This window comes from Trachurus japonicus, chromosome 2 (genome assembly GCF_045865225.1).
Source record: "Trachurus japonicus isolate A0001 chromosome 2, Traja_1.0".
Classification (NCBI taxonomy): domain Eukaryota; kingdom Metazoa; phylum Chordata; class Actinopteri; order Carangiformes; family Carangidae; genus Trachurus; species Trachurus japonicus.
In genome coordinates, this window is record NC_140908.1 from 5,472,329 (window position 1) to 5,499,422 (window position 27,094).

General features: G+C 44.7%; 2 protein-coding genes across 3 annotated transcripts; both read right to left on the reverse strand.

Annotated features, from left to right (window-relative positions):
• Positions 1–508: 508 nt before the first annotated feature.
• rp1l1a (rp1 like 1a) lies at positions 509–20,283 on the reverse strand. Of its 2 annotated transcripts, none has more exons than XM_085796983.1 (8): positions 20,229–20,283; positions 11,424–11,685; positions 10,804–11,190; positions 10,167–10,431; positions 5,040–10,072; positions 3,983–4,948; positions 2,954–3,883; positions 509–1,582 (listed from the first exon to the last, which is right to left on the reverse strand). In XM_085796983.1, exons 2-8 carry the CDS (start codon positions 11,664–11,666, stop codon positions 1,112–1,114), a joined length of 8,295 nt encoding a protein of 2,764 aa, XP_085653109.1. In that variant the 5' UTR covers positions 11,667–11,685; positions 20,229–20,283; the 3' UTR covers positions 509–1,111. The 2 variants fall into 2 exon arrangements, with proteins under 2 accessions (XP_085653109.1, XP_085653100.1); XM_085796974.1 differs by lacking the exon at positions 20,229–20,283 and adding an exon at positions 13,432–13,707.
• Positions 20,284–22,182: 1,899 nt separating this feature from the next.
• On the reverse strand, positions 22,183–26,083 carry LOC146990670 (L-threonine 3-dehydrogenase, mitochondrial-like). The gene is made up of 10 exons (XM_085796995.1): positions 25,964–26,083; positions 24,736–24,933; positions 24,600–24,642; positions 24,430–24,500; positions 24,158–24,307; positions 23,881–24,053; positions 23,681–23,771; positions 23,474–23,566; positions 23,206–23,382; positions 22,183–23,126 (listed from the first exon to the last, which is right to left on the reverse strand). The coding sequence occupies exons 2-10, from the start codon at positions 24,920–24,922 to the stop codon at positions 22,987–22,989; spliced, it is 1,125 nt and encodes a 374-aa protein (XP_085653121.1). The 5' UTR covers positions 24,923–24,933; positions 25,964–26,083; the 3' UTR covers positions 22,183–22,986.
• Positions 26,084–27,094: the final 1,011 nt, after the last annotated feature.

Genomic DNA, 27,094 nt, shown 5'->3' on the forward strand with positions numbered 1-27,094 from the left:
TAAAGAAGATTAATTTAAAAGTAACTTACAGAAATATTTCAACATTTGTCAATTTTCTTTATATTAGATGATTAATACAACTTTGTCTGTATGGTAAATATGAAGCTAGAACCAGGAGATGATAATCGTAGCTACAATAGCAAAAACTCTTGAAACAGTAAGCCTGGCTAGCTCTGGACTGGAAACCACTGCACTGACATTTTTGAATTTTTACATTTACAATTTCTTTTAGTCAATTTAACATACAAGACATTAGTTTATTAGCTTCAGATCTCTTAGCCGGCTAGCCAGGCTAACTGTTTCACCTTGTTTTGAGTCATTATGCCATCAGGCTAACTTTATATTTAGTATACTGTATCTTAATCTTTCCATCTGACTCTCTCAACAAGCGTTTCCCCCAAAACGTCTGTTTCTTTAAGGTAATCAGATTAGATCAGAGAGCCTGAATACGTTCACACAGATTAACAGGCTAAAGTAACAGCTCGGAGACGACCTTTCGAAAACAACGTGGCCGACCAAACCCCTGAGAATCCAGTAAAGACTTAATGAGACAAAATATAAATAATTGAAATGAATTGATACACAAAACAAGTTTGAATACAAGTGGTTTTGTTAAATACTACGGAAACAGTCAGATATCTTCTAACATATCTCTGAGGTACTTGGTACATTAGTGGTAATATGATTCAATAAATCATTAAACCTGTGGTGAAAGAGTTCACATAGTAGTTTGATTTTTTTTTCCTTTTCCTTTTCAAAAATGTACCTTATTTGTGCACGTACAGTACATAGATGCATACATACAATTACTTCAAAATGTACAAGAAACCATTACAAATATTATACTGATAGTTAAATAAGATAAGGTGGTGGTTTCAAGTTTCATGGTTCTACGTATAAATCACCGTGACTCCTCCTACACTGGATCTGGAGTAATAAAGTGCTTAAGTGTTTGAGTATTTGTTTTTGGTTACAGTTTTTTTTTCACTTTTTAACCTGTGTTTAATTCTACCCGTGTAGTCGCTGACAGAGCAAGGGATTCTGGGAGTCTTGGACCCTGAATTCACACCATGATTTATTTTTCTTCTTTTCGTTTTTCTGTGTGTGTGAGTTAAAGGTTGTCCAGTTCGACGTCACTCTCTTTGGGTTTGCGACGCTTGACCCTGGCCGCCGGCGAGCGGCTCCTTTTCTGGTTTGCACAGCCGCCGGTGCAAACAGCAGCAGCCTTTTTGGGCACTTCTACGGTAACAGAGCTCACGGGTTTCGGCTGTGGATTCATGTTAATTTCCTCCAGGGAGCCGGGCAGCGACTCCAGAGAGGTCCTGGTGTACTGGTGGAGGAGAGCGCCATTCTGCTTTTTCTTGCCGTCCTCCTCCTCCTCCTCCTCTTCCTCTGGTTTAAACTCCTCCACAGCATCTTCCACAACCTCCTCCTCCTCCTCCTCGCCTCTGCCTCCCTCCTTCTCCTTCTCCTCCTCGTCTCCTGCACTGGTGTCGGCCGAACGTTTGTTGTCGGGGTCCGAGTCCTCAGCGTCGGCCTCCTCTCCCTCGGTCACGCAGACAACTGGAGTCGTCCCCTGGTCCTGAGGTTTGGACAAGATGACGGTAAATTATCTTTGAGGAAATGTAATTAACTAAATTGTGTAGTGTTCTGCTAAGTGTGTTAATTACAGCTACACAGAAAGCACAAATCTAATGTTTGGTATTGTATAAAGTCTCAATCAGTGCAGGTAGGCTGCAGTAAACTGAATAATACACGTTTCAGTGTGTTATTTTATGTCTGAGTTTGTATCATCAGTCAAGGTGAGAACACACTGCTTTTTGAGACCTTGGATAAATAAAAGGTTTTTCCTCAGACAGTTGGTGACTGACAATAACAGAAGACGTCCATCAGTGGAGGATCTGCGCCGCTGCCAAACAAAACAGATTTGTTCAGGCTGTCTAATTGGATACTGAGATTATCTTTTCCCACAGGCTTAGACTTAGCGGTGAGGCTGCACTGGGTCAGATTTCTCTTTAAGGTACAGTAGACTGCAACCCGCAGGTTATACTCAGGCACGGGGTTTTACAACAGGTGCTGCTGTGTCAGTAACTTATTACGTGTTGCATTGAAGTTGTTCCAACCAAAAATAAAAGCTAATCTTTGAAAACAGCAGCGATCACTAGCATGGCTGTTGTCTTGTGTGCTAAATCCCACCATGCTAGTTTTGTCTTACCAATATGAAGTCAAAAACCCCAAAACATTGACATTATTTGTAAGGTTTTTTTTATACAAGATAATAAGATTTATTGCTTGAATTACTTTAATTGACTTTCAAGATATTAAAACAGAAGTAAGCGATCCGGTTGTTTTAGCTAACTTCAGCAGATGGAGTTAGCAGTCCCCGCCCTCGTCCCTACGTCACCACATTCACGCGCATCCCTTGGCTGCACACACAGAGAGGACCACCCCTTTATGCCGTTCTCTCTCCTCATTGGATAAAGGTTGTAGGATACAAGGAAAGTTTTCTCCTCGGCTTACAGCAGAGCAGAGTGACTGACAGACCCGTGTTTCAGACCAAACGCTCCATATAAGTGATTGCTGTCTGAAGATGTAACTATTTAAGACTTATATTAACACAAACATTCCGCTTACTTCTGCTTTAACTATTCATCTAATCAGTCAACTAATGATTTTAGTTCAACAGTGATTCTTACTTTGTTCATCCTTGTCATTTTAAGAAAATCTTCCTTTCTTCTCTGTTTCTTTCACTAATAACAATAATTTTCAGTTTTGCAGACATACTTCCTGTCAGCCTAGAAACGTCGATGGATGTTTACAACTCTTTGCCCCGGACCATGTGATAACATTGATGCCACGTTCCCAGTTAACTTGATGTGTACAATGAAAGACATGGACTTTTCTTATCGGTCACTCAGATTAATATCTATTTTTGCGTTTGACAGATCCTTACCGGTGGCGAGGCTCTCTCCTCCCCTGACGACTCTCCTCCCTGCTGTTCGCTTTCTCCTCCATTTTCATCTTCATGTGACTCCCCCTCTCCGGTGCCGTCATCACCGCCATCTTCATCCTCTGCTGACGCGCTGACATTTCCCTCCACAAGCTCCTCCACCAACTCTGATTCTTCATTTTTTGCAGCATTGTCAGACTCTTCCTCTTCCTCCCCCTCCTCCTCCTCCTCCTCCTCCTCTTCCTCCTCACCGTTTTCAGTGTTATCTCCTTCACCTGCTGTTTCATCTTTCACTGTCTCCTTGTCACTCTCCTCTTCCCCAGCTCCTGTCTCATCCTCGTTGTCCCCTGTCTCCTCTTCTTCACCCTCCACATTATCCCCCTCTTCCTCCTTTCCTGTCTCTTCGTCACACGCTGCTGTCTCATCTTCACCTGTGTTGTCACTAGCCTCCTCTCCCTCACTCTCCTCATTTCTGGCACAGTGGCATTGGCAACATGCCTCCTCCTCCTCCTCCTCCTCTCCCCATGAGTCTGTCCCATCTCCTTCTCCTTCTTCTTCTATCTCCTCGTCTTCCTCTGGGATTGTCTCCTCCAGAACAATCTCAGCTTTAATATCCTCTTTCGTTTCGTCATCCTCCTCTTCCTCCTCCACTACCTCTAAATTGTTCCCCTCCTCATCCATGACCACGCTTTCGCTTTCTACAGCAGGCAGTGGGCTTTTCTTCAGCTGAAGTATTTTAAGGAGGTCAAACTCCATCATCACCGGTGCTTCGGCTGCATTCGGGTTGGTTTTCAGAGGCCGGGCCGCCATTTTCTTGCGGACACAAGCGTCACAGGGGCAGTACTCGTCGTCGCTTCTCTGGTCGCTGAACTCACCCGTCATCTCTCCGTCGCTGAGAGAGTCGGCAGTTTTCACAGATTGGTTCTTCATAACCTGGGAAATACAGTATATCACACGTTATCTTTCTGCAGCTAATCAGCAGCATCTTGTTAGACTTAAAAAGAATAAAATTAGCGTTGGGTTTACCTTTACCTTTAGCATGCGACGCCTCTTATCTGTCATTGTGGATTCCCTGGAGAGGTTCCCTCCTTGCGGCGGACGGGGCGACCGGCCCACTCTGCCGGCTCGACCCTGAATCTTCTTCATTTCGCGTTCGATGCTGCTCTGGATGCGACGGCTCACCTCTTCCCTGAGCTCGGAAATCATCGTGTCCAGGATGAGGTTGTCGTCGAGGTCCCAGCGGACCTTGAACTCCGCCATGGCGTTAATGTAGTGGTTTATGAACTGTTTCTCAAGCTTTTTCAGAAGATTCAAGACCCACACTGGATCGGGGTCCTGGGAAAACCTTTTGGACAAGGGTGCACGTAGGACGGTGGGGGGAGTGCTTGCACTGGAGTCCTCCACTGTCTCGTGTTCGTTATCAGTGGGGGATTTGGAGCTGTCGTTAGCAGAGCTCTTATCCGATGATGAAGGGTTCTCCGTGGCTTTCGGGCTGTCCAGACCTGCAGGTTCTTCACTTTGTTCTTCACCTTGCACCTGCTCCTCTGCTGTTGCTTCCTCTATTGGTGCCTCCTCAGTTTCTGCCTCATTTTCCTCCTCTCCTGCCTCTGCATCACCTTCCTCATCCTCTTCCACAACCTTCTCTGCTACTTCATCCTCGTGTATAGATTCTGACTCCTTTGGAGGTGTTTCATCGCCACCTTGGTTTCCATTCTCCTTTCCTGAGCCACCAGAGCCACTGCTCATATCCACCCCGGATGAGGACCGTGGGGGCGACACCTGCTCTATGCCGACATCTTTGCCCTTCCTGGCCTCAATATCTACAGGTTCTGTGAGCCAGAGGGACTGGAGGATGGCCATAATGTCTTCATACTGCTGGTTGCGGTCTTTCTGGTCACAGCTGGGGGTCACTGCAGGTTCGATGAGCTGGAGCTGGGCCAAACAGTCCAGGAGTCCTCTGGCTGATGTGCTCAGTCTGCGGCCATAAACTGGAGATACCTAAATAAGACAAGAACACAGATTATCTACTTGAAAAGAAAGAGGACAACCTGAGTCGTAATTTGAAAAAAAAAAGTATGGTGCTGCTTACCTCTGGCATGCTGCGGCATCGGCCCAGAGAAGAGCTCAGGAGGACCTTCATCACAGCAACAGAGGAATGCCAGTTCCTGGGCAAAGACTCAGCGGTCAGCAACAGAGCACCGGGCCGAGAGGAAATGGTCCCAACTGCATCACCTGGAGCTGGATCTGAATTCATCTCCTCCTCCGTTGCATCACATTCAGCTTCCCCCTCTTGTTCTTGTCCTTCTTCAGTTTCACTCTTTTCCTCCTTGTCCGCTTTCTCATCTTCTGGACTCTCTTCTTCCTTTGCCGCCTCCTCACCAGGTTTCTCTTGCCCGCTTTCTTCCTTCTCCTGCTCGCCCTCGATCAGCTCGTCACCAAACGCCAGCATGCCACTGTTAGCAGGAATGCTACGCAGCCAATCGCTTACGACCTCATTGGGGGAGGCGTTGGGCAGACAAGCGGGCGTCACTGATACCTCCTCCTTCTGGTTCCTGGCTCCCTGACAACACCTTGTACTTTTCTCACTCCGGGCCTTGTCGCTGGTTTTGCTGGCCTTCGACTGGCGGCTTTGTGGGCGTGCAGCCATGGTTTCTTTCAGCAGATCGGCAGCAGACAGAGAGTGAGACAGAGTGCTCTCGCTGTATGTCTCCACTTTGCTGCACGGTCTGGAGCCGTTTAAGGGACAGGGACCAGCAGATTTCACGTGTGAAGTGCATGATTTGATACTGCCAGTGTCACTTCCTGCATCAGATTTGGCCTTATGACTTTTGATTGGCTTCAAGAAGTCTGATTTGACTGGGTCCTCTGCTTTACTTTGCTTTGAGGGTTTTGTTTTTGCCCTTGATTGAGCTGAAGCTGCAGACTCAGGCCTGAGGCGACATGGACTCTTGGCGGGAACACTGGCCGTCTCCACATCTTCTTTCCCCTTGGCCTTACTCGTTGGTCGACTGTTGATTTGGTTTTCGGTGTCTTTATTTGCTGATTCTCCGTCAGGTGTTTTTTCTACATTTGCATTTTTAGTGCTGGCACATGCAGGGGATTTTCTATGACTTTTAGCACTTGCTGATGACATTGCAGATGAGGCTCTGTTGTCAGGGGCATCCAGATTGCTTGGTTTTAATGGTGACACAGACTTCACGCTCTCTGTTTCAACGTCGTTACCTGCTGGGCTAGCACTGGCTTGTTGCTCCTTGGGCTTATCTCCAAGCATGTGAGGTGTTGCTTTACCTTTACAGTTACGGCAAGACTTCTTAGACCTGCTGCTTTTGGCTGAAATCGCACTGGCTGCTCTCTCAGTTTTTTCCCCACCTCCTTCCTTGTCTTCATCTTCACCCGCTCCTGGAGTTTCAATAGTGGGGATATCAACTGCTGGGGGATTTTGAGAGGAAGCAGTTTTATTGCCACTCGTCTTGGACGTTTGAGACACAGTGGATCCTGCTCCCTCTGCGTCTTCCTTCGTGGCAGACTCCTCTGGGCTTTTAGAGACAGCAGGAGTTGCAGTCTTCACTTGGCCTTTACTGTAGGTATTTGTGCGAAACGAAACATTGGACTTGCCACTGTCTGAATCAGCTGCTTCCTGGTCCTCTGGTATTCCAAGAGAGACTGAGCCTGAAGACTGTCGACTTAGTTGTTGCTCACTGTCTCCTGATTCTTTCCTCTGTGTTTGGGAAGACGATGAGACGGCACTAGCAGCCCGCTCCGGAGCCTCCTCGCTTTTCGGCTCCTCACTATCCTCCTTTTTCTCCACTTCCTGATCCTCCACCTCCTCCTCTTTCTTCGCCTTTTCAAGCGCTTTAGCCGAACAACAGCGACATTTTGACCTGCTAGATTTAGCAGAGGTTGCAGATTTAACCGACAAGGCACTTGGCCCTCTTGTCTCTCCAGCACCGGGGCCAGGCAACAGCTGTTGCGCAGAAGGACTGCTGGGGGATGCAGGTGGAGCTTTAGGTGAGTGGGTCCTTGGAGTACGTGTCCTCTTGGGTGAGGGCATTAGGCGTTCAGGAGATTTACTTCTCAGGGCAGTGTTGTCCGCAGCATTTTCATCAACAGCAATATCAGCTGCTCCATTTGAAACATTGGATTTTCCTGATTTAACTGATGTTGTGCTCGGCGGCCTCTCCGTTGTCTCATTTCCTTCCTCATCAACCTCCTCTGGTGTGGTAATGGTAACAACATTGGAACTCGGTGAAGCAGATTTGAGATTCTTGCTAGAAGTCGACTTGCGAGAGGTGCTGGATCTCACTGAAGACTTTGACTTGGCAGACACGGCACTAGCAGCCCGCTCTTGACTTTCATTTTGCTCCTCCTGTCCGTTTGGAGAAGCTGCAGCATGACCTGACTTCTTGGACTTGGAAGAAGTGTGCGACTTCCTGGACATGGCGCTGGGGGTTCTTTCTGCCGTGCCATCCTCCTCTGTCTTTGGATGATGAGACTTTGCAGAAGAAGCTGATTTACCAGACAAAGCACTGGCAGCCCGTTCTGTGTTGCTGTTGCAGTTGGATTTATGAGACCTGCAGGAAGCGGCACTGGCTGCTCTCTCCTCTTTTTCTGATTTGGCTGACATCGCGCTCTCTGGTCTCTGTTGCGTTTCCTCTTCTGCCGTCTCATCTTTTTCCTCAGCCTCCTCTTCCACCTTTGGAGATGCTACAGTTCCACTGCCATTACAGTTAGACCTGCAGGACTTTGAAGACTTAACAGACATGTTGGATTTTACTGATCGGGCAGACATTTGACTTGCAGCCCTTTCTTCTCCGTCTCCTTCAGGTTCTGACCGGGGAGAAAGTGATCTCTCAGAAGCTTTGGCGGATTTATGGGATTTGTGGGACTGATTGGACTTGGCTGACATGGCACTCGCTGCTCTCTCTTCCGCCTCTCCTCCTCCTTCTTCTTCTTCCTGTTCCACTGTTTCAACGGTTTCATCAGCTTTGTCAGCACTTGGAGATTCTGCTTTCACACATCCGCTGCAAGTGGATCTGTGAGAAGTGCTGGATTTTGCTGAAACGTTAGACTTGGTTGATTTGGTTGATTGGGCACTCTCAGGTCTTTCTGCCTTACCTGATTTGGCAGAAGCTTTAGACTTCACAGAAAGGCTACTGGGAGCTCTTTTGTTTGTGTCCGCGTCTTCCGCAGCTGTATCGTCAGTTCGGGAGGCAGCTGGACAGTTGGACTTATGAGACTTGACCGAAACACCGGATTTGGCCGACAAGGAGCTGGTTGGTCTCTCTGCAGCATTCTCTCCTTCTGCTTCCTCTCTTGGACTTATGTCAGGTGCCTCAGCTGTGCCGCTGCAGTTGGACTTGTGAGACTTTCTGGACAGATTGGACTTAGTGGACATGGCGCTGGGGCTTCTCTCCTCTCCTCCGCCCTTACAGTCAGACTTATGTGATCTGTTGGACCTATGGCTTGTTGCTGAGGCGGCACTAGGAGCTCTTTCTTCCTCTTTTTCTGCATGCTCCAGATTGGATGTTCTGGACATGACGCTGGATGCTCGTCCCTCCTGGACATTCGACATTGCAGAGCAGCGACCTTTATTTGTGAGGTTGCTCTTGTTGGACTGTGTGGACACGGCCGAATCATCTGAGCCATCGTCATTACTGCCATTGGTGGGGGTCTCTTCCTCGTGGAGAGGCGAGGCCGGGCTCGGAGAGGCTCGGTGGGAGCAGTGGGACTTGTGTGATGTTGTACTGGCGGAATCAGAGCTGGCTCCTCGTTTGCAGCCCCCACAATTAGAGCACACACTGGATACCCCTGATTGGGAGTCAGCTGACAGCCCTGTGTGGCCAGACAAGCCACTAACAACCCTATTTGTCTCTTCGTCCTCATCGTCTGCTGCCCTCTCTTCCTCTGAGTCAGGGGTCTTTGCTTTGCTGGACCTACGAGAAGCTCTGGACTTAGAGCTGGAAGCTTCGTCCATCTCCTCTGCTCCAGCTGGCGAGTGCGGAGCTCCACAGTGACAGGAAGAAGCAGCAGACACAGACCTGCTTCCTCTCTCTTCCCTTTTCTTTTGCTTCTGGACAGAACCTGCAGAGACGTTGCTTGGCGGCTTGTCGTTCAGGCGACTCTTGGAGGTCGGGGACGGTGAAGGTCCGTTGCTGTGACAACACTGCGAGGCGCTGGGCGGCAGATCGTCGTCCTCATCATCGTGGTCCTCTTTCAGCGATTGCAGCACACGTGAAGAACTGCTGACTGCAGACAGTGGACGATCCCCGTCCTCAATCATAAGCTCGTCCTCCGCTGACTTGCTGCTAAGTGGTCGAATGTTGGTATCCATAGAAACGACCTCGCTGCGGCTGCAGCAGCGGCTCACCCTGCATACCTCCACATGGGTGTCTCCATCCTGCTCCACGGCCACCCTTCGCTCCACCTGCTCCGTGACACACATCTCCTCCTGGACCAGCTGGCTCTGCTCCGAACCTGAACCTCCGCCACAGCTGGACAGCTGTGCTCGGCAGCGCACCACTCTCCTGGAGTTGCACGATGAAGAAGAGCTAGAGGAGTGTGTGTGCCTCACCATCGTGTGGGTGTGGCTGGAGGTGTGTGGATGTGGGGGTGGGGCAAGAGGCTTTTTGTGGCTGTGGACTGGATTTTCCCACAAGTCGTACTGCTGCTCCGGTCTCTGGTAGCAGCAGGGGCAGCGGTTCGCTTCCAGCGCGCGGTGCAGAGGTTGGCTGGAGTATTCCACGCCCTCTGGATCGAATGATATTGAATCAGGGTCCGAGCAGGTCTCTGATTGGCCCTGCTGCAGGTAATGGGGCTGGACCTGGCTCAGTGGGGAACCGTCATTGGTCAGAGAGGGGGATTTTTTAATCTGCGTGGACCACTGCAGGGTCTCGTCGTTTTGGAGGCGGAAACGCACCTTCATCTCCACTGAGAGGCTGCCGTCTTTGTTGACGAGCACACGCTTTTCAATGTCATCGTTCATAATCGCCGGTCTGCCCTGCGAGTATGCACTGACACCGTTGCCGTACGATTTCTCTGAGGACAGAGAGAAACGTGTGGAGCGGTTTGAGGAGTCAGAACGAGGGTGGATGATGCTTTTTTTGGTTTCCAGACCAAAGTTAACTGCAAGGAGAAAAAAAAACATAAATCAAAATATTATTTCACATTTTCCTGTCAAACAGTCAGCTTTGCAGTTGATGTTGAGCAACCAACTCACCATTTTTCTTGCTTTCATGTCCCTCACTGTGCTCACTGGCTCTGGACTGAGCTCCGTGAGGCGGGGATCTTGTTGTTTGAGTAGCAGGAGATCGGGCTCCGTTACCAGGAGTCCTAGGGCCAAGGCCAGGGGTCCTGTTGCCCAGGCCAGGCAGTTTCTCCTCTGAGCTCCTCTTGATGAAGTTCACCAGCATCGGACTGAACGCTTCTCGGCCAGCACAGACCAGGACACCAGGGCAGGTCAGCAGAGTCTGCACGTTGTCGATCTGGAAACATTCACAGTGTCAGCTGCCACTGAACTTGGTGTCTCCACATTCTGTACTATACATTACATTAAAATCTCTATTAAAGTAATAGGGAAGTGGAACTCTATACCAACACACATAAGAGACTCAGGAAGCCTAGTAAAATTTAAGTCCAGCCTAAAGCTTTGGCTAAAAGAAAAGATTTTTGTGTATTGTTTCATTTTTATGTATTGTATTTATTTTTTCTGACGGTCGTTGTTTCTTCTGTCTGCCTGTTCAGGGACAACAGATGTAAATTAGCTGTCAGCTAACAGGTTACAATTACTTTAATTGTGCGCTGTCCCTGTAAAAAGAAAAAAAGGAAAGAAAAGGAAAATGCAAATCAATTCTTACCCTGCGTCCCTCTGCAGTGTAGATCTTGCGGACATGAAACTGCATCACCTCAGAAACCTCGTCAAGAAAGACTCTCAGGCTCCTGGTCGACCTCCTGCTCAGCACCACGCTCCTCCTCATCCCCGGCTCGCTGTTCTTGACCAGAAGAATCCGTCGCTGCTTGTACGGCAGATGGATGGGAGGCGATGAGGACTGGGGGCGCTGGGGCCTCCGGCTGTGATTGTGCCAGATGCTCGGACGTTTGCTGGCCAGTTCCATGTTGATTGGCTTCGCGTGGCGCCGGTCAGAGCACAGGTAGCAGCCACCGTCCTGGAGCTGCTCTAGCTGTCTGATGGTGTTGGTGCCGCGGGGCGTGGTGACAGTCCGCACACCAAATGGCAGGGGCACCTGTGTGGGAACATGTAATGTTATAATTTTCTGTTGTGTCCCCAAGGAAAGTTTCATATTGGTTCTTAAGATCATGAAAAAGGTGTATTCAAAGGGATTTAACAGATATCTGTCATGTCTTTCATTTCAGGTAAAAGAAAAAGGATGCTGTGACATGTTGAAAGTGCATCTGCATCATCAGCCAGCTTCAAAAGAGATCTCTACACTTCAGCCCTGACATCTGTCCCACTAACCTTTTGGGAAAGGTCATCCAGCAGGGCGTCAAAGCATTTGAAGCTGCGCTTGTGGATGGCCATCCTGATGCCACCGAACTGGCTGTCGCCGCTTTTGAAGAAGGTGATACGCTTTGCCGGTGTGGCTCTGGTCACATGGGCAAGGCGCAGGTTGGAGTGGGCTGATGGCGGGAGGGGTGGTGAGGCATGTTTAGACGGGGGCCGGGGGTCCCACATCCCTGCCTGGACCTGGACCGAATTCATGCTGCCCTTTCACGCAAACCTGAGGGGACACAACCATGCAACACTGAAATTAGGTAAAATGGAAAACATACAACATGAAGTAGAGTTGCATGTCATTTTTATCTTTGGAATAGGCGACATTAAGCTTCTGTTTACCTCTTCACCCTCTTTCTAATTACACCTACAGGGTCATTAGGCTCTAATCAGGGTCAGGGTTTGGCAGAGGATTCAGGACAGGACATCCACTAACAGGACTATCGGACACATCACGATGTTACATGTGTAATGAGTCAAATGAGAGATTTTCTGCAAAGTCAAGAACTTTTCCATTATTCTGTGTCAGTGATTTGTATATGGTACATTAAAATACACAACCAAAGGACTGGCATCAACATAGATAAGATAATGTAAGATAGTGATATTAAATGTAACTACAATATATATATGTTAAAGCTTCCTACACCCTGCTATATTTAGTGGTGCGGCCTAGCACACATCTAGAAATCCTATTTGGCACAGGCGTAGAAAGTTTCTGCTTCTTAACAAGCAGCATAAACCTGCTTGCATAATGTACAGGATGTAATTCACACAATCTCACTTTGTTTTGTAACCTCATATTTAATTACTCCATATGTAAAACACTAATTAAAACTAATTGCTTTTTATGGGTTCTTCTGATCTGTAGAAATAGCAATAAAAACAGGTGCAGGCTGAATCAGTAAAGTTGGTTTGTGTCTTACATTCAATAAAAAGTGTAAATTAATGGTGATCATGGCTATAAACTGTGATGACTTTCAATAAAAGGTGAATGTTCAGCAGGCTTAGCAGGATGTTAAGTCCCAAGAGGCCAGACCTGAGGCTAAATCACACGTCTTGGCTGCAGGGACTCCTAACGTGACGCTTTGCTTCGTAATCCCTCTTCAGCTTTGCCTAAACAACCCATCCACCCTCTTTTTCTTTTCTGTTAGTGAATGCAACACTTAAATATGATATTTAACTGCATGTTAATTAGTGCAGCTGACTGCATGTTAAGTAGATTATTTTCAAATGAGCCATGGCAGTAAATCATTGGTTTCCAAGGTGAAACTGACGTGATAATAAATTTGAGGCAGGAGAGAAGAGCTTGCTGGAGAGCACGTTTCAAGAGAAGCTGTCAGTTCAAGTCATTGTTTTTTAAAGGTCCAGTGAAGCAGTGATGAAGGGAGGCAGATAATGACGGTGGGACTAAAAACGCTCTGTGCTTTAACGTTCAGGATTTATTTAGGACTCGTACAGCTCTGAGCTGCAGACAGAGATGCACAGGCTGAGAGCTCAGCCTCAGCTATTTTTGCTGCACACGACCAAATAGGCAACTTAATCCAACACTGTTTGAGGTTAATAGTTTGCATACACCTAAACATATACATATATATATAGCTGGACCAATTCAGTATTGGGACACATTTTCCAAGACACGATTGTAATGAATTTGAATGAATTGCCTGCCCTCATATCAATATATCAGAGTGTGCATATAACAAACAAGGCAGTGAATAATTGCTTTGCTTCATCATAGTGTATAAACAGCAATAACAACAGGGCATTTAAAGGCAGCATAAACACTTTGTGCATAAACGCAACAAGTTGAGTGACATAGAATGAAATATATAACAAACAGGTAGACACTTAACTGTACTATACAACTACGAATTTAAGACACTTTTAATCATTGTGTAACTACTTAAGAACAGTTTTTCTGCCAGTAACCATTTTAAGCCAAATAACCTGCTACAATCTATTTACTCACATATTCAGGAAACATGGTCCAAAGAGATGTGGAAAAACAGGAGAGGATCTGTCTCTGTCCGTGCAGGGTCCTACCAGACCAGGACTTAGCACTTACTGAGTGAGTTTGTGTGTGTATGTATGTGGTGGTGGTGGTGGCTATCTTCTACGCAGCCTGAGTCATACACTAAGATGTAGAGTCCCCGGTTTCACAGCTCTCTGGGTAAAATGGCAGTTGGTAATCGGGTGCATAGAGGAGGGAGGGGGCGGATGGAGACAGGAGGAGAAATGAGGAGAAGAGAGGAGGGGAGAGGGCTAAGCATAGAACGAAAAGCCTGCTTAAGAACCTGTGTGTGTGTACTGTATGTGTGTGTGTGTGTGTGGGGGTTGCTATGGTGAGGCCAAGACGGTGGTGAAACAAATGATGTTGTTATACACACTGAACCTGACCTGGATGAGGAGAGCAAGGCTAGGATGTGTTTATGATGAGTTATGGGGCTGATTTTTGATAAGTGAGAGCATGAAATCAATTTTTTCTTAATAGCAGACAAGCTGCTACAGTTACAGTGACCCCCTCCCTCTCAAAAAACCCCCACATCCACTGCAACTGGTGTCTGTTGGTGTATTCAGCAGGATGCAAAGTTTTTATTGTGAAATCACAGATCTCAGGCTTTCAGGACGTATTGCTCCCCATTTGTTCGCCTGCCTCAGACACGCACACAGCTCTATAGTTGAAGAGGATTGTAATTACAGTCAATCTGTCTGACAGCAGGGTGCCTCCTGTGTGGAAAAAAAAAAAAACACACCAACTGGCTTCTGTGGAAGTGTGTCATGAGTCATGACGAACCCAATTACTATTACTAAAATTGTTGTTGTTATTGGAAGTGACGGAAAATCAACAGAAAAACAAATCCTCGACAATCGGTCATCGAAAATCAGGTAAAACACTGTTATTAAGTGAAAAAAACTATGTATACACCATGATTGATCCTGATGTATTACCTTACAGTAAATGATAAGGATGTAATGGCGGATAAAAGTGTAATAGTTTTATAGTTTGTGTTGTGGATAAATGGGGTACAAAGTGAAGGGAAGGCAACTGTAACAGTGTGACTTTAAAATCCTATCTGCTGATCCATTAATACCAAAACTGGCCTGAGCTTAATAGTGGCATCACCTGTGAGACATCTGTCACACATACAGAGAGAGACAGAGAGAGAGAGAGAGACGCCCAGTGGCTACAGTGTGTATTGCAGCTTCCTCACGTTCAGGTCTTTCACATAAGTGGCAATACTGTGATGGAATTAATTCCATTATTCAACATCACAGGTCAACTATTAACCAAAAAGCAAAGTCTTAAGTGCCACAATGCTGGAAGAATGACAGAATAATCCCATGACACTGGGATATATTGTATTGCTTCTTATTACTGAGGTGTTATTATTTAAACAGCATTTCATTTATGCAGCTACAGATAAATAGCAAGCTCGCCAAATATCTTAATATTACTACTGTTATTGTCGTTGTCATTGCTTACATATCATTATTACCGATAATATTAATATAATAATAATAATAATAATTCATTGAGCCAGCCACTGCCTTTGGATAAGACGTAAAGTTGTATAATAATAATAAAACAATCCCCCGTTTATTCTCGTGCGTCCACTGTGCCGACCTCCATTCATCCAAGGGTATGAACGCTACAGTATCAAGCAAAACAAGTGGATATGGACAATAAACCTGTGATCATCATGTTTTCATTCGGTTTGAACATTTAATTCTATGTACAGTATTTGTCAAAAAAAAAAAAAACAGCACCGGGCGTTGGCACGTAGATTACATTAATACGCACATACTAATTTAATCTACGTGGGTGCGCGTGCGTGCACGCATAGATGGTGCACGTGCGCCCGCAGAATCTTTTTAGAACTCGACGTGTGACGTCAATGTACTTTGGAGGCATAATTATTGTCATGTAGATATTAGGATGACGTGTTTGGGTCATTTCATGTGCGGTGACGTCATAATCGGGCCACGTCACTGGCATATGATTGGCTAAATTTGTTTTTGCCTTTCATGTTAGTGACGTCAGATAGATTGTACTTTGAAGTCTGAGGGCTGAACTCTTCTTTTCACTCAACCTCAGTGAAAGAGACACACGCACTCCCTCTGCGCAGGACTTCGTCGAATAACATTTGCAGAAAGTTTCAAAAAAAAGCAAAAGCGTTTGCTGCAGCTTTTTGTGAAAGAAGAATGGATTGCCCAAGATCACCAATGGAAGACGCCGTTGAAGTCGCTCCGCAGGATCTTGTTCCAGTTGTGAGCAAATATCTCAAAAGATTCACCTCAGTGCAGTGGAATCTGTTGGCTGCAGGAATGGAAGATGCAGACACAACAGCTACCATCGCTAACTTATGTGCAGAAATTGTGCAGTTAGTGGTCACAATGGTTCTCAAAATTGTGAGACCATTAATTGAGAAAGGATTCCAACAACAAATGTCTCCAGATGATATAAAAAAATCGCTGGAGAGCATTAGCACAAATTTGGGAGACTCTCTTTCTGCCAGCTTCGCTCTCGCTCTCGATGTTCCACAGGACAAATGTGAGAGCGCTGCAGAGCTAAGTCAACTAATCGAAAGAGAAGTTTCTCATAAAATCAGCTCCATCGCATCAGAAGCCCTCAGCTGCCCTGACTGGCCTTTGCAGCCCGCTGTCTTTGTCAGTGGTTCCAACGTGAAGTTTCTTCACCAAATGGTGTTTCAAGCTACCAAATGTCTGAAAACGTGTTTGGATAAACTGAAATTCCAGTGCTTTGGAGCATGTTGGCACCCAGCACTTTCAGATGAGGCTTCCCCATGCAAAAGCCGTAGCAGAAGTAAAAGCAAAAGCAAAAGCACAAGTAAAAGCCCTGAGAAATCACCAGAAATAATGGAAATATCTGTACCAGAAAGGGTGGAAACACCTTCGAGTGTAAAATCCAGGATCGATATGTGGACGACCTCCAGCGCTGTGACTGACATTCTTGTCAAATATACAAATGAGACATCAACAGACAGTAGAGAGTACGGTGGCAACTATACTCATGAAGATTATAAAGCTGTGGAAGCAAAGGTTGTAGCGTATAATATTGTCAAAGCTATCAGAGAAGACCTGCATTATGAGAACTTTGACAACATTGGATGCTGTGAGAAAAGCAAGTCACCACAACCTCATTTTGACATGAGGCCAATTGTGGACATGGTGAAAGACTTTTTTGCCAAACCTACGTGTTTCACCGTCAATGTTGACCCACAGTATCAGAAAACAGACTTTGTCACATTTGCCAAAAACCAATATAGAAAAATGATGACAGAGCTGAAGACCCAAGCAAAGAGACCACACTCACAGTATCTGGTAAGGCTTAGACGGAAAGCAAGAAAGTCACCAGAGCTGGTGGTCACTGAAGGTGACTACATTATTCCAGGAGAGGTTCCAGAGTCCCCTAGTTCAACTCCCAGACCATTTAGCCGGACATCAGTATTTAGCCGGACAAAGACTGGAGTTCATTTTGAGGCCATCAAACCTCAAATTGAAGAATTGTATGACAAGCTCAAGTTAGGGAATTTTGGAGCACATGCCAGCACATCACAGGAAAACATCATGTTGAATGACAACATCAAGGAACTAATTAAGGAACTGATTGGGAAAATTTACGACAACCTCATGGAAGACGACTTCTATCAATTTCCTGTGGTTTCAGTGGATGCACATCTTACCAACTCTGTCATCCCTGGAGTCACCAAGAGGGAAGATGGCGCAACAAGGCTTTCTCCTGAAGTCCGCTATGCCATGGCAGAGGACATGGTGGGAAAGCTCCTGCAGAATTTGATACTCTGCGCCGACAAAGAAAAAACAACCCAGAAAGAGCAAATGTACTGCACACTGACTGAGATCCGAGAATTAATTGACAATGCGATGAGCTCATCTGGAGAAGATGGAATGACTCCAACACCAGAGCCCCCTGAAACCTGTGATGTACCGACTACTTGGTCACCAACTGTAAGATCAACCACACAATTATCGACTCTAAGATTACCGGCTACAGAATCACCGGCTACACGATTATCGACTCTAAGATTACCGGCTACAGAATCACCGGCTACACGATCACCGGCTACACGATCACCGGCTACAGAATCACAGACTACACGATCAACGGCTACATGGTCATCAACTACACGATCACCGGCTACACAATCACCAGCGACAGAACCACCGACTGCAGAAATTTCTCCTGGTTTCCCTTTCGCACCTGGTTGTTCTATTGGAAAGGTTGCTGCTACCTTGAATGCGCGTTATCATTGTCATTATCCCAGTTGGTACTCAGAACCAGCTGTAAGAACAACACCAGTGTTTAAGCCCAGTCGTCAAGTCTTTCAGTCCGCTCCAGTGCGAATCTCAAAGGAGTCTGATAGAAGACAATCGCGGTTAGCTGACACGGACTCTCCTAGATCACAGGACATGACCAACCAAGACAGGACTGCACTCCCCACCACAGGGTCAAACTTTCTTCAACGACTATTACCTAACTGTTTCCGCTCAGAGGGCATGACCCCCCAAACCATAGCCTTACTCTACTTGAGGCTCATCAGACACATCCAAGCTAGAACTGGAGATTCCTCCCAGATAGAAGACATCAACACCATCATCCAGCATCTGTCTGACATGCTCCGTGACTCCTCTTCCAAAGAAACCAAGAAAAACCTGAAAAGACTCAACAATGAAGTGCTCAGAGACCTCCAGAGGGAGTTTGGCTCTGTAGACCAAGTACTTGAGGCTTTATTGACATCAGGTGACACATCATTTGATGATGCTCTTGTCAGGTTTCTAAAATTCCGCCTGGATACCCTCCTTAACGCACCAAAGAGGTCCAAACTCTCCAGGTTTTTCAGTGCTCTTGCTAGGGCTTTTTAGATCAAATATATGTTAGTCCTGCCTTTAGATCAATTAGAACTGTAAGTGATTAATAATAATTAGGTTTTCTCCGGGTGCTCCGGTTTTTCCGACCAATTTTCAATTTACGTAAAAAAAAAAAGACCGTTAAACATCCTCAGTGTCTCAGCCCACCGACTGACATCCGAATAAACTGGAATACTTTCCATTACTGTAACATCTTCAATTCACCATCGGCCGTCAATTCACCATCACCAACCACCGTAAGGTTTTCTCCGGGTGCTCCGGTTTTTCCTACCAATTTTCAATTAAAAAAAAAAGACCTCTAAACATCCTCAGTGTCTCAGCCCACCCGTAATGGCTGGCCAATCAGAAATTGATCTAGTGCAGTGACTGACATCCGAATGAACTAAAATACTCTCCATTACCATCTACAATTCACCATCTTCCGTAAGGTTTTCTCCGGGTACTCCGGTTTTACCTACCACTTTTCAATCAATAATAATAAAAAAACAACAACATAAAAATTTGATTGGTTTCTTTTTGTTCTCAAGTTCACAAAGATATGAAAATGTACTTAAGGTTTGTTATGAGTAAAAATGATGCATGCATGAGTGCATGGTGAATTCACATAATTACAAAAAGATGTATTATTAGCTTCTGCTGAAACCTAAGAATAAAACACGCACAGAAACAAAGGTGCAGCAGGTACCTATAGGCCAAGTCTGAACCAGCCATAGAAAAAAGAAGATTGACAATTGATTGATTTGTGCGTTGACTAAATGGGCCATATTTGGTTATGTATTTAGCATTATCAGGTTGCCCCTTTTAGCTGAAATCATTAATCAATAAGATTAATAGCAAGACCATAACCATATATGCTGGAAAAATCAATTGAATAAGATTTTAAATGGACATGGTTGTAAAACATGCATTTTAACTCAAGGTTAATTCAACAGCTTCATTGATATGAAACTTTCAAATTCAAAGAGAGCAGTGCCTCTTGGAAAATGTTGCAAATTTAACTAAAGGTGCTTGAAAAAAAAAAAAATCTCAACAAAACTATCTACAACCTGCAATAGCCTACTGTCTGTACTCCCGAGAAAACCGAGGACAATTTACACAGCGATTTATTACACTGTATGGTTTCATGTCCTTGAATTGACAGATCTTGTTTTGATGAGCAAAGTGTTGTGTAATTCAGAGTTGTGTAACTGATATTTCACCAATTTGTATCTGCTTCACAACTTTAATGAGAGACAGGATACGAGTAGGTGGGCCTTCAGAGAATTCAGGGAAGACAGGAAGTCAGGGTTGAGTAGTTCCTGTGTTGACAAGCATCAAAATGAAGCTCGGGCAGATGCTCTCTGGAAAACTGTTGCTGCTAATAGGTTATTCCTTGTGGATAAATCAAGGGCTACAACTCCTCTGCATTGTACTGTATCTGTAGAAACGACACTGTCTGCAGACACATCAGCCTTATAGCTCCCTCAATGTCTGAGAGCTTCTTCTTAAAGGGAAATAAAACTAAGTGAAGTTATGTCAGTACTGAGGCTAAGACGGTTCGGACAACTGGGCATAGGAAGATGAAAGCAAAGGAGAGATTATATGATATGTGGCCTACTTCTGGAGGTCCAATCACTCTTTATACCTGCTCAATCCCTCCTGCTCTCATTCCCTTATCCCATCAGCAGAGTGTGTGTGACTCACCTCATCCTAACAACTGGATCACACACAAATAGATATATAATAAACAATAAATGCATACATATCTCTTCTTACAAAACACACATGCACACAACAATGATGCAGTAAAAATGACATGATATATCTTAACATGTTAAGCAACAAGTGTCAAAGGCAGAAGGAAAAGGTTCATCTCACCAATATGGATGCATACCGATAGGAATGATCGATCAAAAGCGTCCAGAAGGAAAAATGAATAATAAAAAAAACAAAACAATAATAATAATTTGACAGCAAGATATTAAAGTCTGCTGAACATGGCTCGACGTGTGAAACGTCCGTCTTCTACGTTGGCCAGAGTTGTGCCGCACGTCCAGTCCACCTGAGAGACAGCGGGCTGGGTCAGATATGCGTCAAGATTGACATCACAGACCGGAAGTACGCTCATTCAGACTTTCACAATAATTTGTCCACGGAAAAACAGCGGAAATATTTTGTTAACCAAACAACACCTGCAAATCCAGGCAGATGTGTTTCCAATAATATAAATATATATGAAGTCAAACATAAGTAAATAATAATGTGATGACACTGTCTTAATATCATCCAGCACATCAACTTGCTTTATATTCAAAATTAGGCCTAAGCATTACAATGTTACATTGAAAAACATTTCATACACCCTCATTAGTTAGTCTTTTATTTTATTTTATTATTATTATTAAACGTTATCAGTTCATGATGAGATGAAACTCATAAACGTTCAAAAGAAGTTTTAAAAAAGAGTCACTCGAAAATTAAGGTGCGCAACATTTTATTTTTTAAACGACAGACCGGAAATTGCATTTATAATTTCGGCTAATTTGACGAAACTCAAATCCTTTATTTTCACATTAAAACCCCCTCTCTGTTGTGTTCTGCTTTATTTCCTGAAAAAAGGAAGATGAGGAAGAGAGGCAGAGAAGATAGGGGAGAGGAGGTAAAAAAAAAAGAAAAAAAAAAAAGAAGAGGAGTGGGAGGAGGGGGGTTCATTGTTAAAGAGGATTAGACCTGACTGAGCCATCTGTGGCCCCGGACTGATAAGCTTAATTATAAGACAAATATGTTACCAGTCTCACAAACTTACAGGCTACTCAAAGACTAATTAGTTTTCCCAGAAGGGTCGCCTGTAAACCTAACAGGGCTTCCGCTTTGTTCATCTTTTAAATGAAGCAATCACAAGCTGTATTGTTATTTCTGAATTGAATTGTATCAACAAATAGTTAATAACACAGATACAACACTAGTTTTTTTCCCCTGCTGTTTAGTGATACCACAGAAGTCTAACTACAGGTAAACGGTCGCACAACAGAGATTCCTCCATCTCCCACACGTCGTGCGACGTAAGCTACGTGACGTCATTGCGCAAACTGCAGCGTCCTCCTACCATGGCAACCAAGAATCAAAAAGCATGGATCCTCCTGCCTACTTTTATTTCACTGTTTGAGCTGTTTATGTTCTGTGATCAACGCCGTTGCTTTGACTTTTCAAAACAAAGATTCAATAAACCTCCTCTCAGGTTTGATTGTCCTCTGTCCTTCAGGTTTCTACACAACTCCTGTCCTCATTGATGCGCTGTCTGACTGTTAAAGGGATATTGCAACTGGAAAAATAGGTGAACGCCTAGAGATGTGTTTGCACAAGCAGAAAAGTCAGTATATTTCCCTCCCTGACTCAGATTGTGTCTGCCGCTCTCTGCAGGGTGTTCTCCGGCCACAGGGAGGCGCCACAATCCTGCTCCTTCCACTGGGCTGAATCAAACAGTGGCCGCTCAGACAGACCAACAAAGGACAGCTATACATTTTAAAACTAAAACAGTCACATAATTCTAAATTTGTGTAATATAATTGTTACTGTTTTCTATTTATTATTTTTTATCTGACTGATCATATATATATTAAAATGTATTGTTATGTATTTATACTGTTTTCTTACAAAATTAAAAGTGTAACGATTATGTGCAGCTGTAAAAAGGGGAAATGTTTATGTAGGAAATCTATATGCCACATTACTGTTATAAAAACAAAACAGTCACATAATACAAACTCCTTATCTGCACTATGATCAATGTGCATATTTGTAAGGGGACACAGAGGGAGTAGTCAGTAGTCAGTCAGTTTCACACGAGGGTTTATTAGAAAATAATCTTCTAACCCTGAGATCCCTTTGAGATGCAAAGAATAACATCATAAATAATATTCAAAAAACAACAACAATAGAGTTCAGCCTCTCGACCGAAGGCTGATGCATTCATTGGGTCAACATTCATAAATATACTGTATATAGCATCGGGGGGCACAGCTCCAGCTCCTGAACTCAACACAAAAATATTTAAATATAAATTAAATAAGAAAAACATCAACAGCGCCTAGTGCAAAGGGTTTAAAGGTCAAGGTTTTCAGTTTCTATAACAACAGTACAGGCAAAGCCTGTCAGTGTTTATAGTTACAGTACATACGAGTTGGAGTGCAGCTCTTATTAAGACCAACTGGTTTTTCAGGGCGGCAGAGGAGCACCCTAAGGCGAGCGTTTAGCTGCTACATCAGGCTGGAACAACAATCTGCAGTACTTACACATAAATATAAACATACATTACATTGAGAACTAAAACCTGACTCTATTAAAAGCTCAGGGACGTAGTGACTGTATCCAACGTTTAGTTTTCAGCTGGATGGATGAAACAGAAAAGGAAAGAGGTGATGAGGATAAGGATGAAAAATATGTTAATTATTGGTTCAGACGATTTTTATATTGATATTTATATCTTTATATCTATCGTCTGAATTATCTCATTCATCATCCACATTTCTGAATTTCTTTAGGATCTAAGGTTTTCAGTTCAGACTGATTTTTTTTAACATGCCTCATTTTAAATCAAGCTTTGCATGGAATTGCTGCAAAAATGCTACATAAAGGCTCAGTTGGCTTGTGCCACTTGGTTGCTCATGGCGATGTGAGTGACCATGGTCTGCACCAGCTCTGGGAGGTCGTACTCGTGCTTCCAGCCCCAGTCCCGCCTCGCCGCGCTGTCCTCCAACGCCATTGGCCAGCCGTCCGCTGAAAAGAGACAGGATGAGGAACTGAATTCTCCCTTCACAATAACTCAACCACTGTGAAGCTCATACAGCAGCGTCACCTATAGCCTGTCGGACCGGATCCACATCGTACGTGACCTTGAGGTCAGGCAGGACTTTCTGGATCTCCTGGGTGAGCTCGTGTGGTGTGAAGCTCAGGGCGTTGATGTTGTAAGTGCGGTGGAGCAGCGAGTTGGCCGGAGCTTCCAGGAACTCTAGAGTCGCCCTGAGACAGTCATCTGGACGAGTGCAGGATTGTAAAAAGGAAAAAAGATGAGGGGTTAAAGCTACATCCAAACATTCATGGGGAAATTCCAAAATCAAGCCTACCTATGTACATCATTGGAAGCCGTGTGTCATCACGCAGGTTACACCCGAAATGACCAGTTTTCATAGCTGCGTGGAAGATCTGCACTGCATAGTCTGGGAGATGGAGGAGGAGATAATGACGATGACAGGCAGTATTATACAGTATATACTGTACATGTACAGTTGAACCTATGGAGGCATCAACCCCCGTCCTAAACTGCTGCTTACCCGTGGTTCCTCCTCCTGGCTGGGAGTCGGCTGAGATGATTCCTGGATACCTGAGGCAGCGGAAATCCAGACCGTACCTGTGGTGGTAGTACTGATAAAGAAAAAGAAGGAGGAGGAGGAGGAGGAGGAGGGAAAAGCTCAGAAACACTTAGAACAACAATCTGTACATGATGTGTGTGTGTGAATGTTATGTGTCTCACCTCACCCATCAGCTCTGCATGGACCTTGGACACACCGTAGATGGTACGGGGTCTCTGCACACACAGCTCAGGGGCGGGGTCCCTGGGTGAGGACGGACCGAAGGCACCGATGGTGCTGGGGACAAACACACGCAGACCATGTTCGGTTGCAATGTCTAATATGTTATGGAGACCTACAAAGAGAGAGAGACTGTGCATGAGTGTTCTAGCTTAAGATGGCTCTAAATGCTCGGTATGCTCGGTACAGTAATGTGTGTGTACTTGTGTGTGAATGTACCTGTGATGTTGACCTCTTTGGCCAGAGCGACGTTGCTCTCTCCCACCGCAGACAGCACCGCTGAGTAGTGAACCAGCCAGCTGATGTTGTTGTTCACCACGATCTCCCTCAGGTTCTTATAATCCAGGATGTCGGAGAAGATGAATGGACCTGAGAAGGACAGAAGACTTTGAACACCGTCTACCCACTCATCTGCAGATTTTATGAATGTTGTAAATTGACTCGAAGGTTTTGGCTCCAGGCTCCAAGAGGCCACACGAGTGAGCACACACCGTTATGGTAGACATGGTTGGGAGGTTTCCGAATGTCAGACAGGATCACGTTGTCTTTTCCAAAGCGTCTCCTGAGGGTAAAACATGAATAAGATCAGGTCTACTTTCATATTTACCTAAAACAACTACTCTAGCGTTGGACAGAGCTAAACAACACAACAGGGTCTTACCTCAGTAACTTGGCAAGTCCCACCCCCAGCTGTCCAAGTCCTCCTACAAAGATAAATACAGATGGAAACTTTGAGATAAAGGGACATTTGGCTTGACTCTGTAAGAGGAAACTCTCACACTCAGAGGAAAACCAACCTGTGATGAGGACTTTGGGGCAGTCAGTATCAGCACAGGATGAAATCTGGCTTCTTCCGGGGGTGCAAAACTGTTGTGAAGATGAGCTGATACCACGTGCCGCTGTGATCAACCCCTCCACTCTGCACCGGGGCCTGCTCCTCCCAGCATGCTTCACTGCACCTCTCAGCAACTGCACCACCAGCATCGTGACGCCTCCTTGAATGAATGCACGTACAGTAAAGGTTCACTTGAAGGAAGTACATTTGCATTTGCTACCATGGTGAACAGCATGAGTTATACCTGCTAATTCTGCTGCTTTATCTTGGTCTCTAATCAGCCTCATTAATTAGTCTAAAAGCAAAACTCTAACGGCACATGCTGTGTTTTTATTAACACTATGTGTGAATGAAGTCTGACTTAACCCCCTACACCCATCTGAGATTAGCTTCTTACAGTCTGTAGCTGACATGGCCTATATATAGACTTCATCTATACTCCAGACCACTCTTAAGCTCATGGTGACAGTGAGATTAATGGGGCCAAGAGCCTTGATGATAATAATGCAATCTAGCAGCCTGGCTATAAGCATTACATTTGTCTGTTACAGTCCCCTGTCAAAGTCTTCCATTAAAGGAATAACAAAGTTTTAGTTTCTGGTGTGATTGTGCCCTATATGAACAGCTGGACAGTAACCTTAAGGACAAATAGACTGCAATAACATTGGGTTGTGCAATCCTTATGCTTTTTTATGTTTATGGCTGGTCTTGTGTTATTACATGTTGTTGTATGTTGTACCATGGTGGGGTAACAAAGAAGTCATTTCAATGACAATAAAGACAATCTATCTAATCCATCTATCTATTACTAATCAATACAATCCTGATTAAAAACACAATAAATACAACGTGTTTAGTCTTGTTTTACCTATGATTAAGTGACACAAATCTCAGAGTTATTTTAGTGCGTGCTTCCCAACAGAGGCTAACTATCTCGTGATGACCATCCAGGGTGCAAAGCTAAAATTACCGGTTATTATTAGGTAACAATGTGGGAGCAGAACGACAAACATCATCTCTCCTCCTGCTGCTGAATGGTAACGTTAGCCTAGCTGGTCAACCGTTTCACATTAACTTAGCTAACTGAAGCTTATAACTTAGCCAAGCCGGCTATAAAAATAAATACATAAATAAAACGCCTGATAAACCACCTCAATAAAACACACAGTAAATGAATATGTGTTCCTTACTTTAGGTTGATTCGTAAAAATAAAAAAAGACGACAAGAAACTCCTCTCCACAGCCAACGTTTGTGATGATAACCACAGTGATGAGACATGAAAGTGGAGTCGCGTGGCTGCGGGGGAGTCGATGCGCTGTGATTGGCTTAAAGCTCCGTCCCAGGAGGCATGGCAACGAGCCTGCCCAAATAAAAGACCCACTTCCTGTCATTCCTGTCAAAGTAAAATTCGTACTTTTCCTAGTTTACGGTTTGGTTTCTACAAACGAGTGGGGGAGAAATTGTGAACAAATGGACTTCCTGTTATACTCTTAGTCCTATTGCTACTCGATAAATACATTATGCATTTCACAATCTTTCCCATTAAAAAAAAAAAGTCTATGATTTTCCCTCTTGTATTAGTATTTCCGTTAATTGGCGAAACAGCGCCCCCCTGGTTTGTAATTGTTACTGGACGTCGCCAGGTGTCAGTGGTTAAAGGCGGTATTGCACCCTCACTGGACAGGTCACTGGAAACAGGCCAGGTGAATTTAATTAAAAAATGACCAGTGTCAAAAACGATATCGTCACCGAAGAAAGAAAGAAAGAAAGAAAGAAAGAAAGAAAGAAAGAAAGAAAGAAAGAAAGAAAGAAAGAAAAAACGACTTTTGGAGAAGAAAATCCTGAGGAAAAGTTTAGTAACAGTAAGTAACAGGAATTTTGCGACATATTTTAAGTAGTTGGTTTGTCAGCTTTTTTTCCCTCCTGTGGTTAAGGATATCGGCGACAGTCGTTGGGAAGCTAACTAACTTAGCAGAGATGGAGAGGACATACGGACCGAGAGGTGTCGTCTATGGACCTGTATTTACCAACAACAAGGGACACGGGACATTGAGGACCAAGCAGGGAAACTTCAACAACATGAAACAAAGCGTGAACTTCAAAACGTGAGTTTCACAACACAACACAACACGCCCAATGTTGTTGCTATGTTGCTAATTTCCTGAAGGCTAATTGCTTTTCATGACTGTGTGTGTTTTGCTCTTGCTGGTGAAAACTGTGTGAGAGTTTTGTCTGCTAACTGCACTCAAGCTGCTGTGGTGTTGCTGTTGTGTACAAGAACAAAATGAATTAAATAATTAAGATTTTTTTATTGGTTATT

What these genes read in the sequence shown, in the direction of transcription:
- rp1l1a (XM_085796983.1), bottom strand. Translation starts at nt 11,666, where the DNA reads ATGAATTCGGTCCAGGTCCAGGCAGGGATGTGGGACCCCCGGCCCCCG. An exon ending in ACACTGCAGAGGGACGCAGG is followed by an intron (nt 10,432 to 10,803) that starts GTAAGAATTGAT and finishes GAATGTTTCCAG; the next exon opens with ATCGACAACGTGCAGACTCT. An exon ending in AGGAGAGAGCCTCGCCACCG is followed by an intron (nt 1,583 to 2,953) that starts GTAAGGATCTGT and finishes TCCAAACCTCAG; the next exon opens with GACCAGGGGACGACTCCAGT.
- LOC146990670 (XM_085796995.1), bottom strand. Translation starts at nt 24,922, where the DNA reads ATGCTGGTGGTGCAGTTGCTGAGAGGTGCAGTGAAGCATGCTGGGAGG. An exon ending in GCTTCCAATGATGTACATAG is followed by an intron (nt 23,383 to 23,473) that starts GTAGGCTTGATT and finishes GCACTCGTCCAG; the next exon opens with ATGACTGTCTCAGGGCGACT. An exon ending in TCCGGTCCGACAGGCTATAG is followed by an intron (nt 23,127 to 23,205) that starts GTGACGCTGCTG and finishes GTCTCTTTTCAG; the next exon opens with CGGACGGCTGGCCAATGGCG.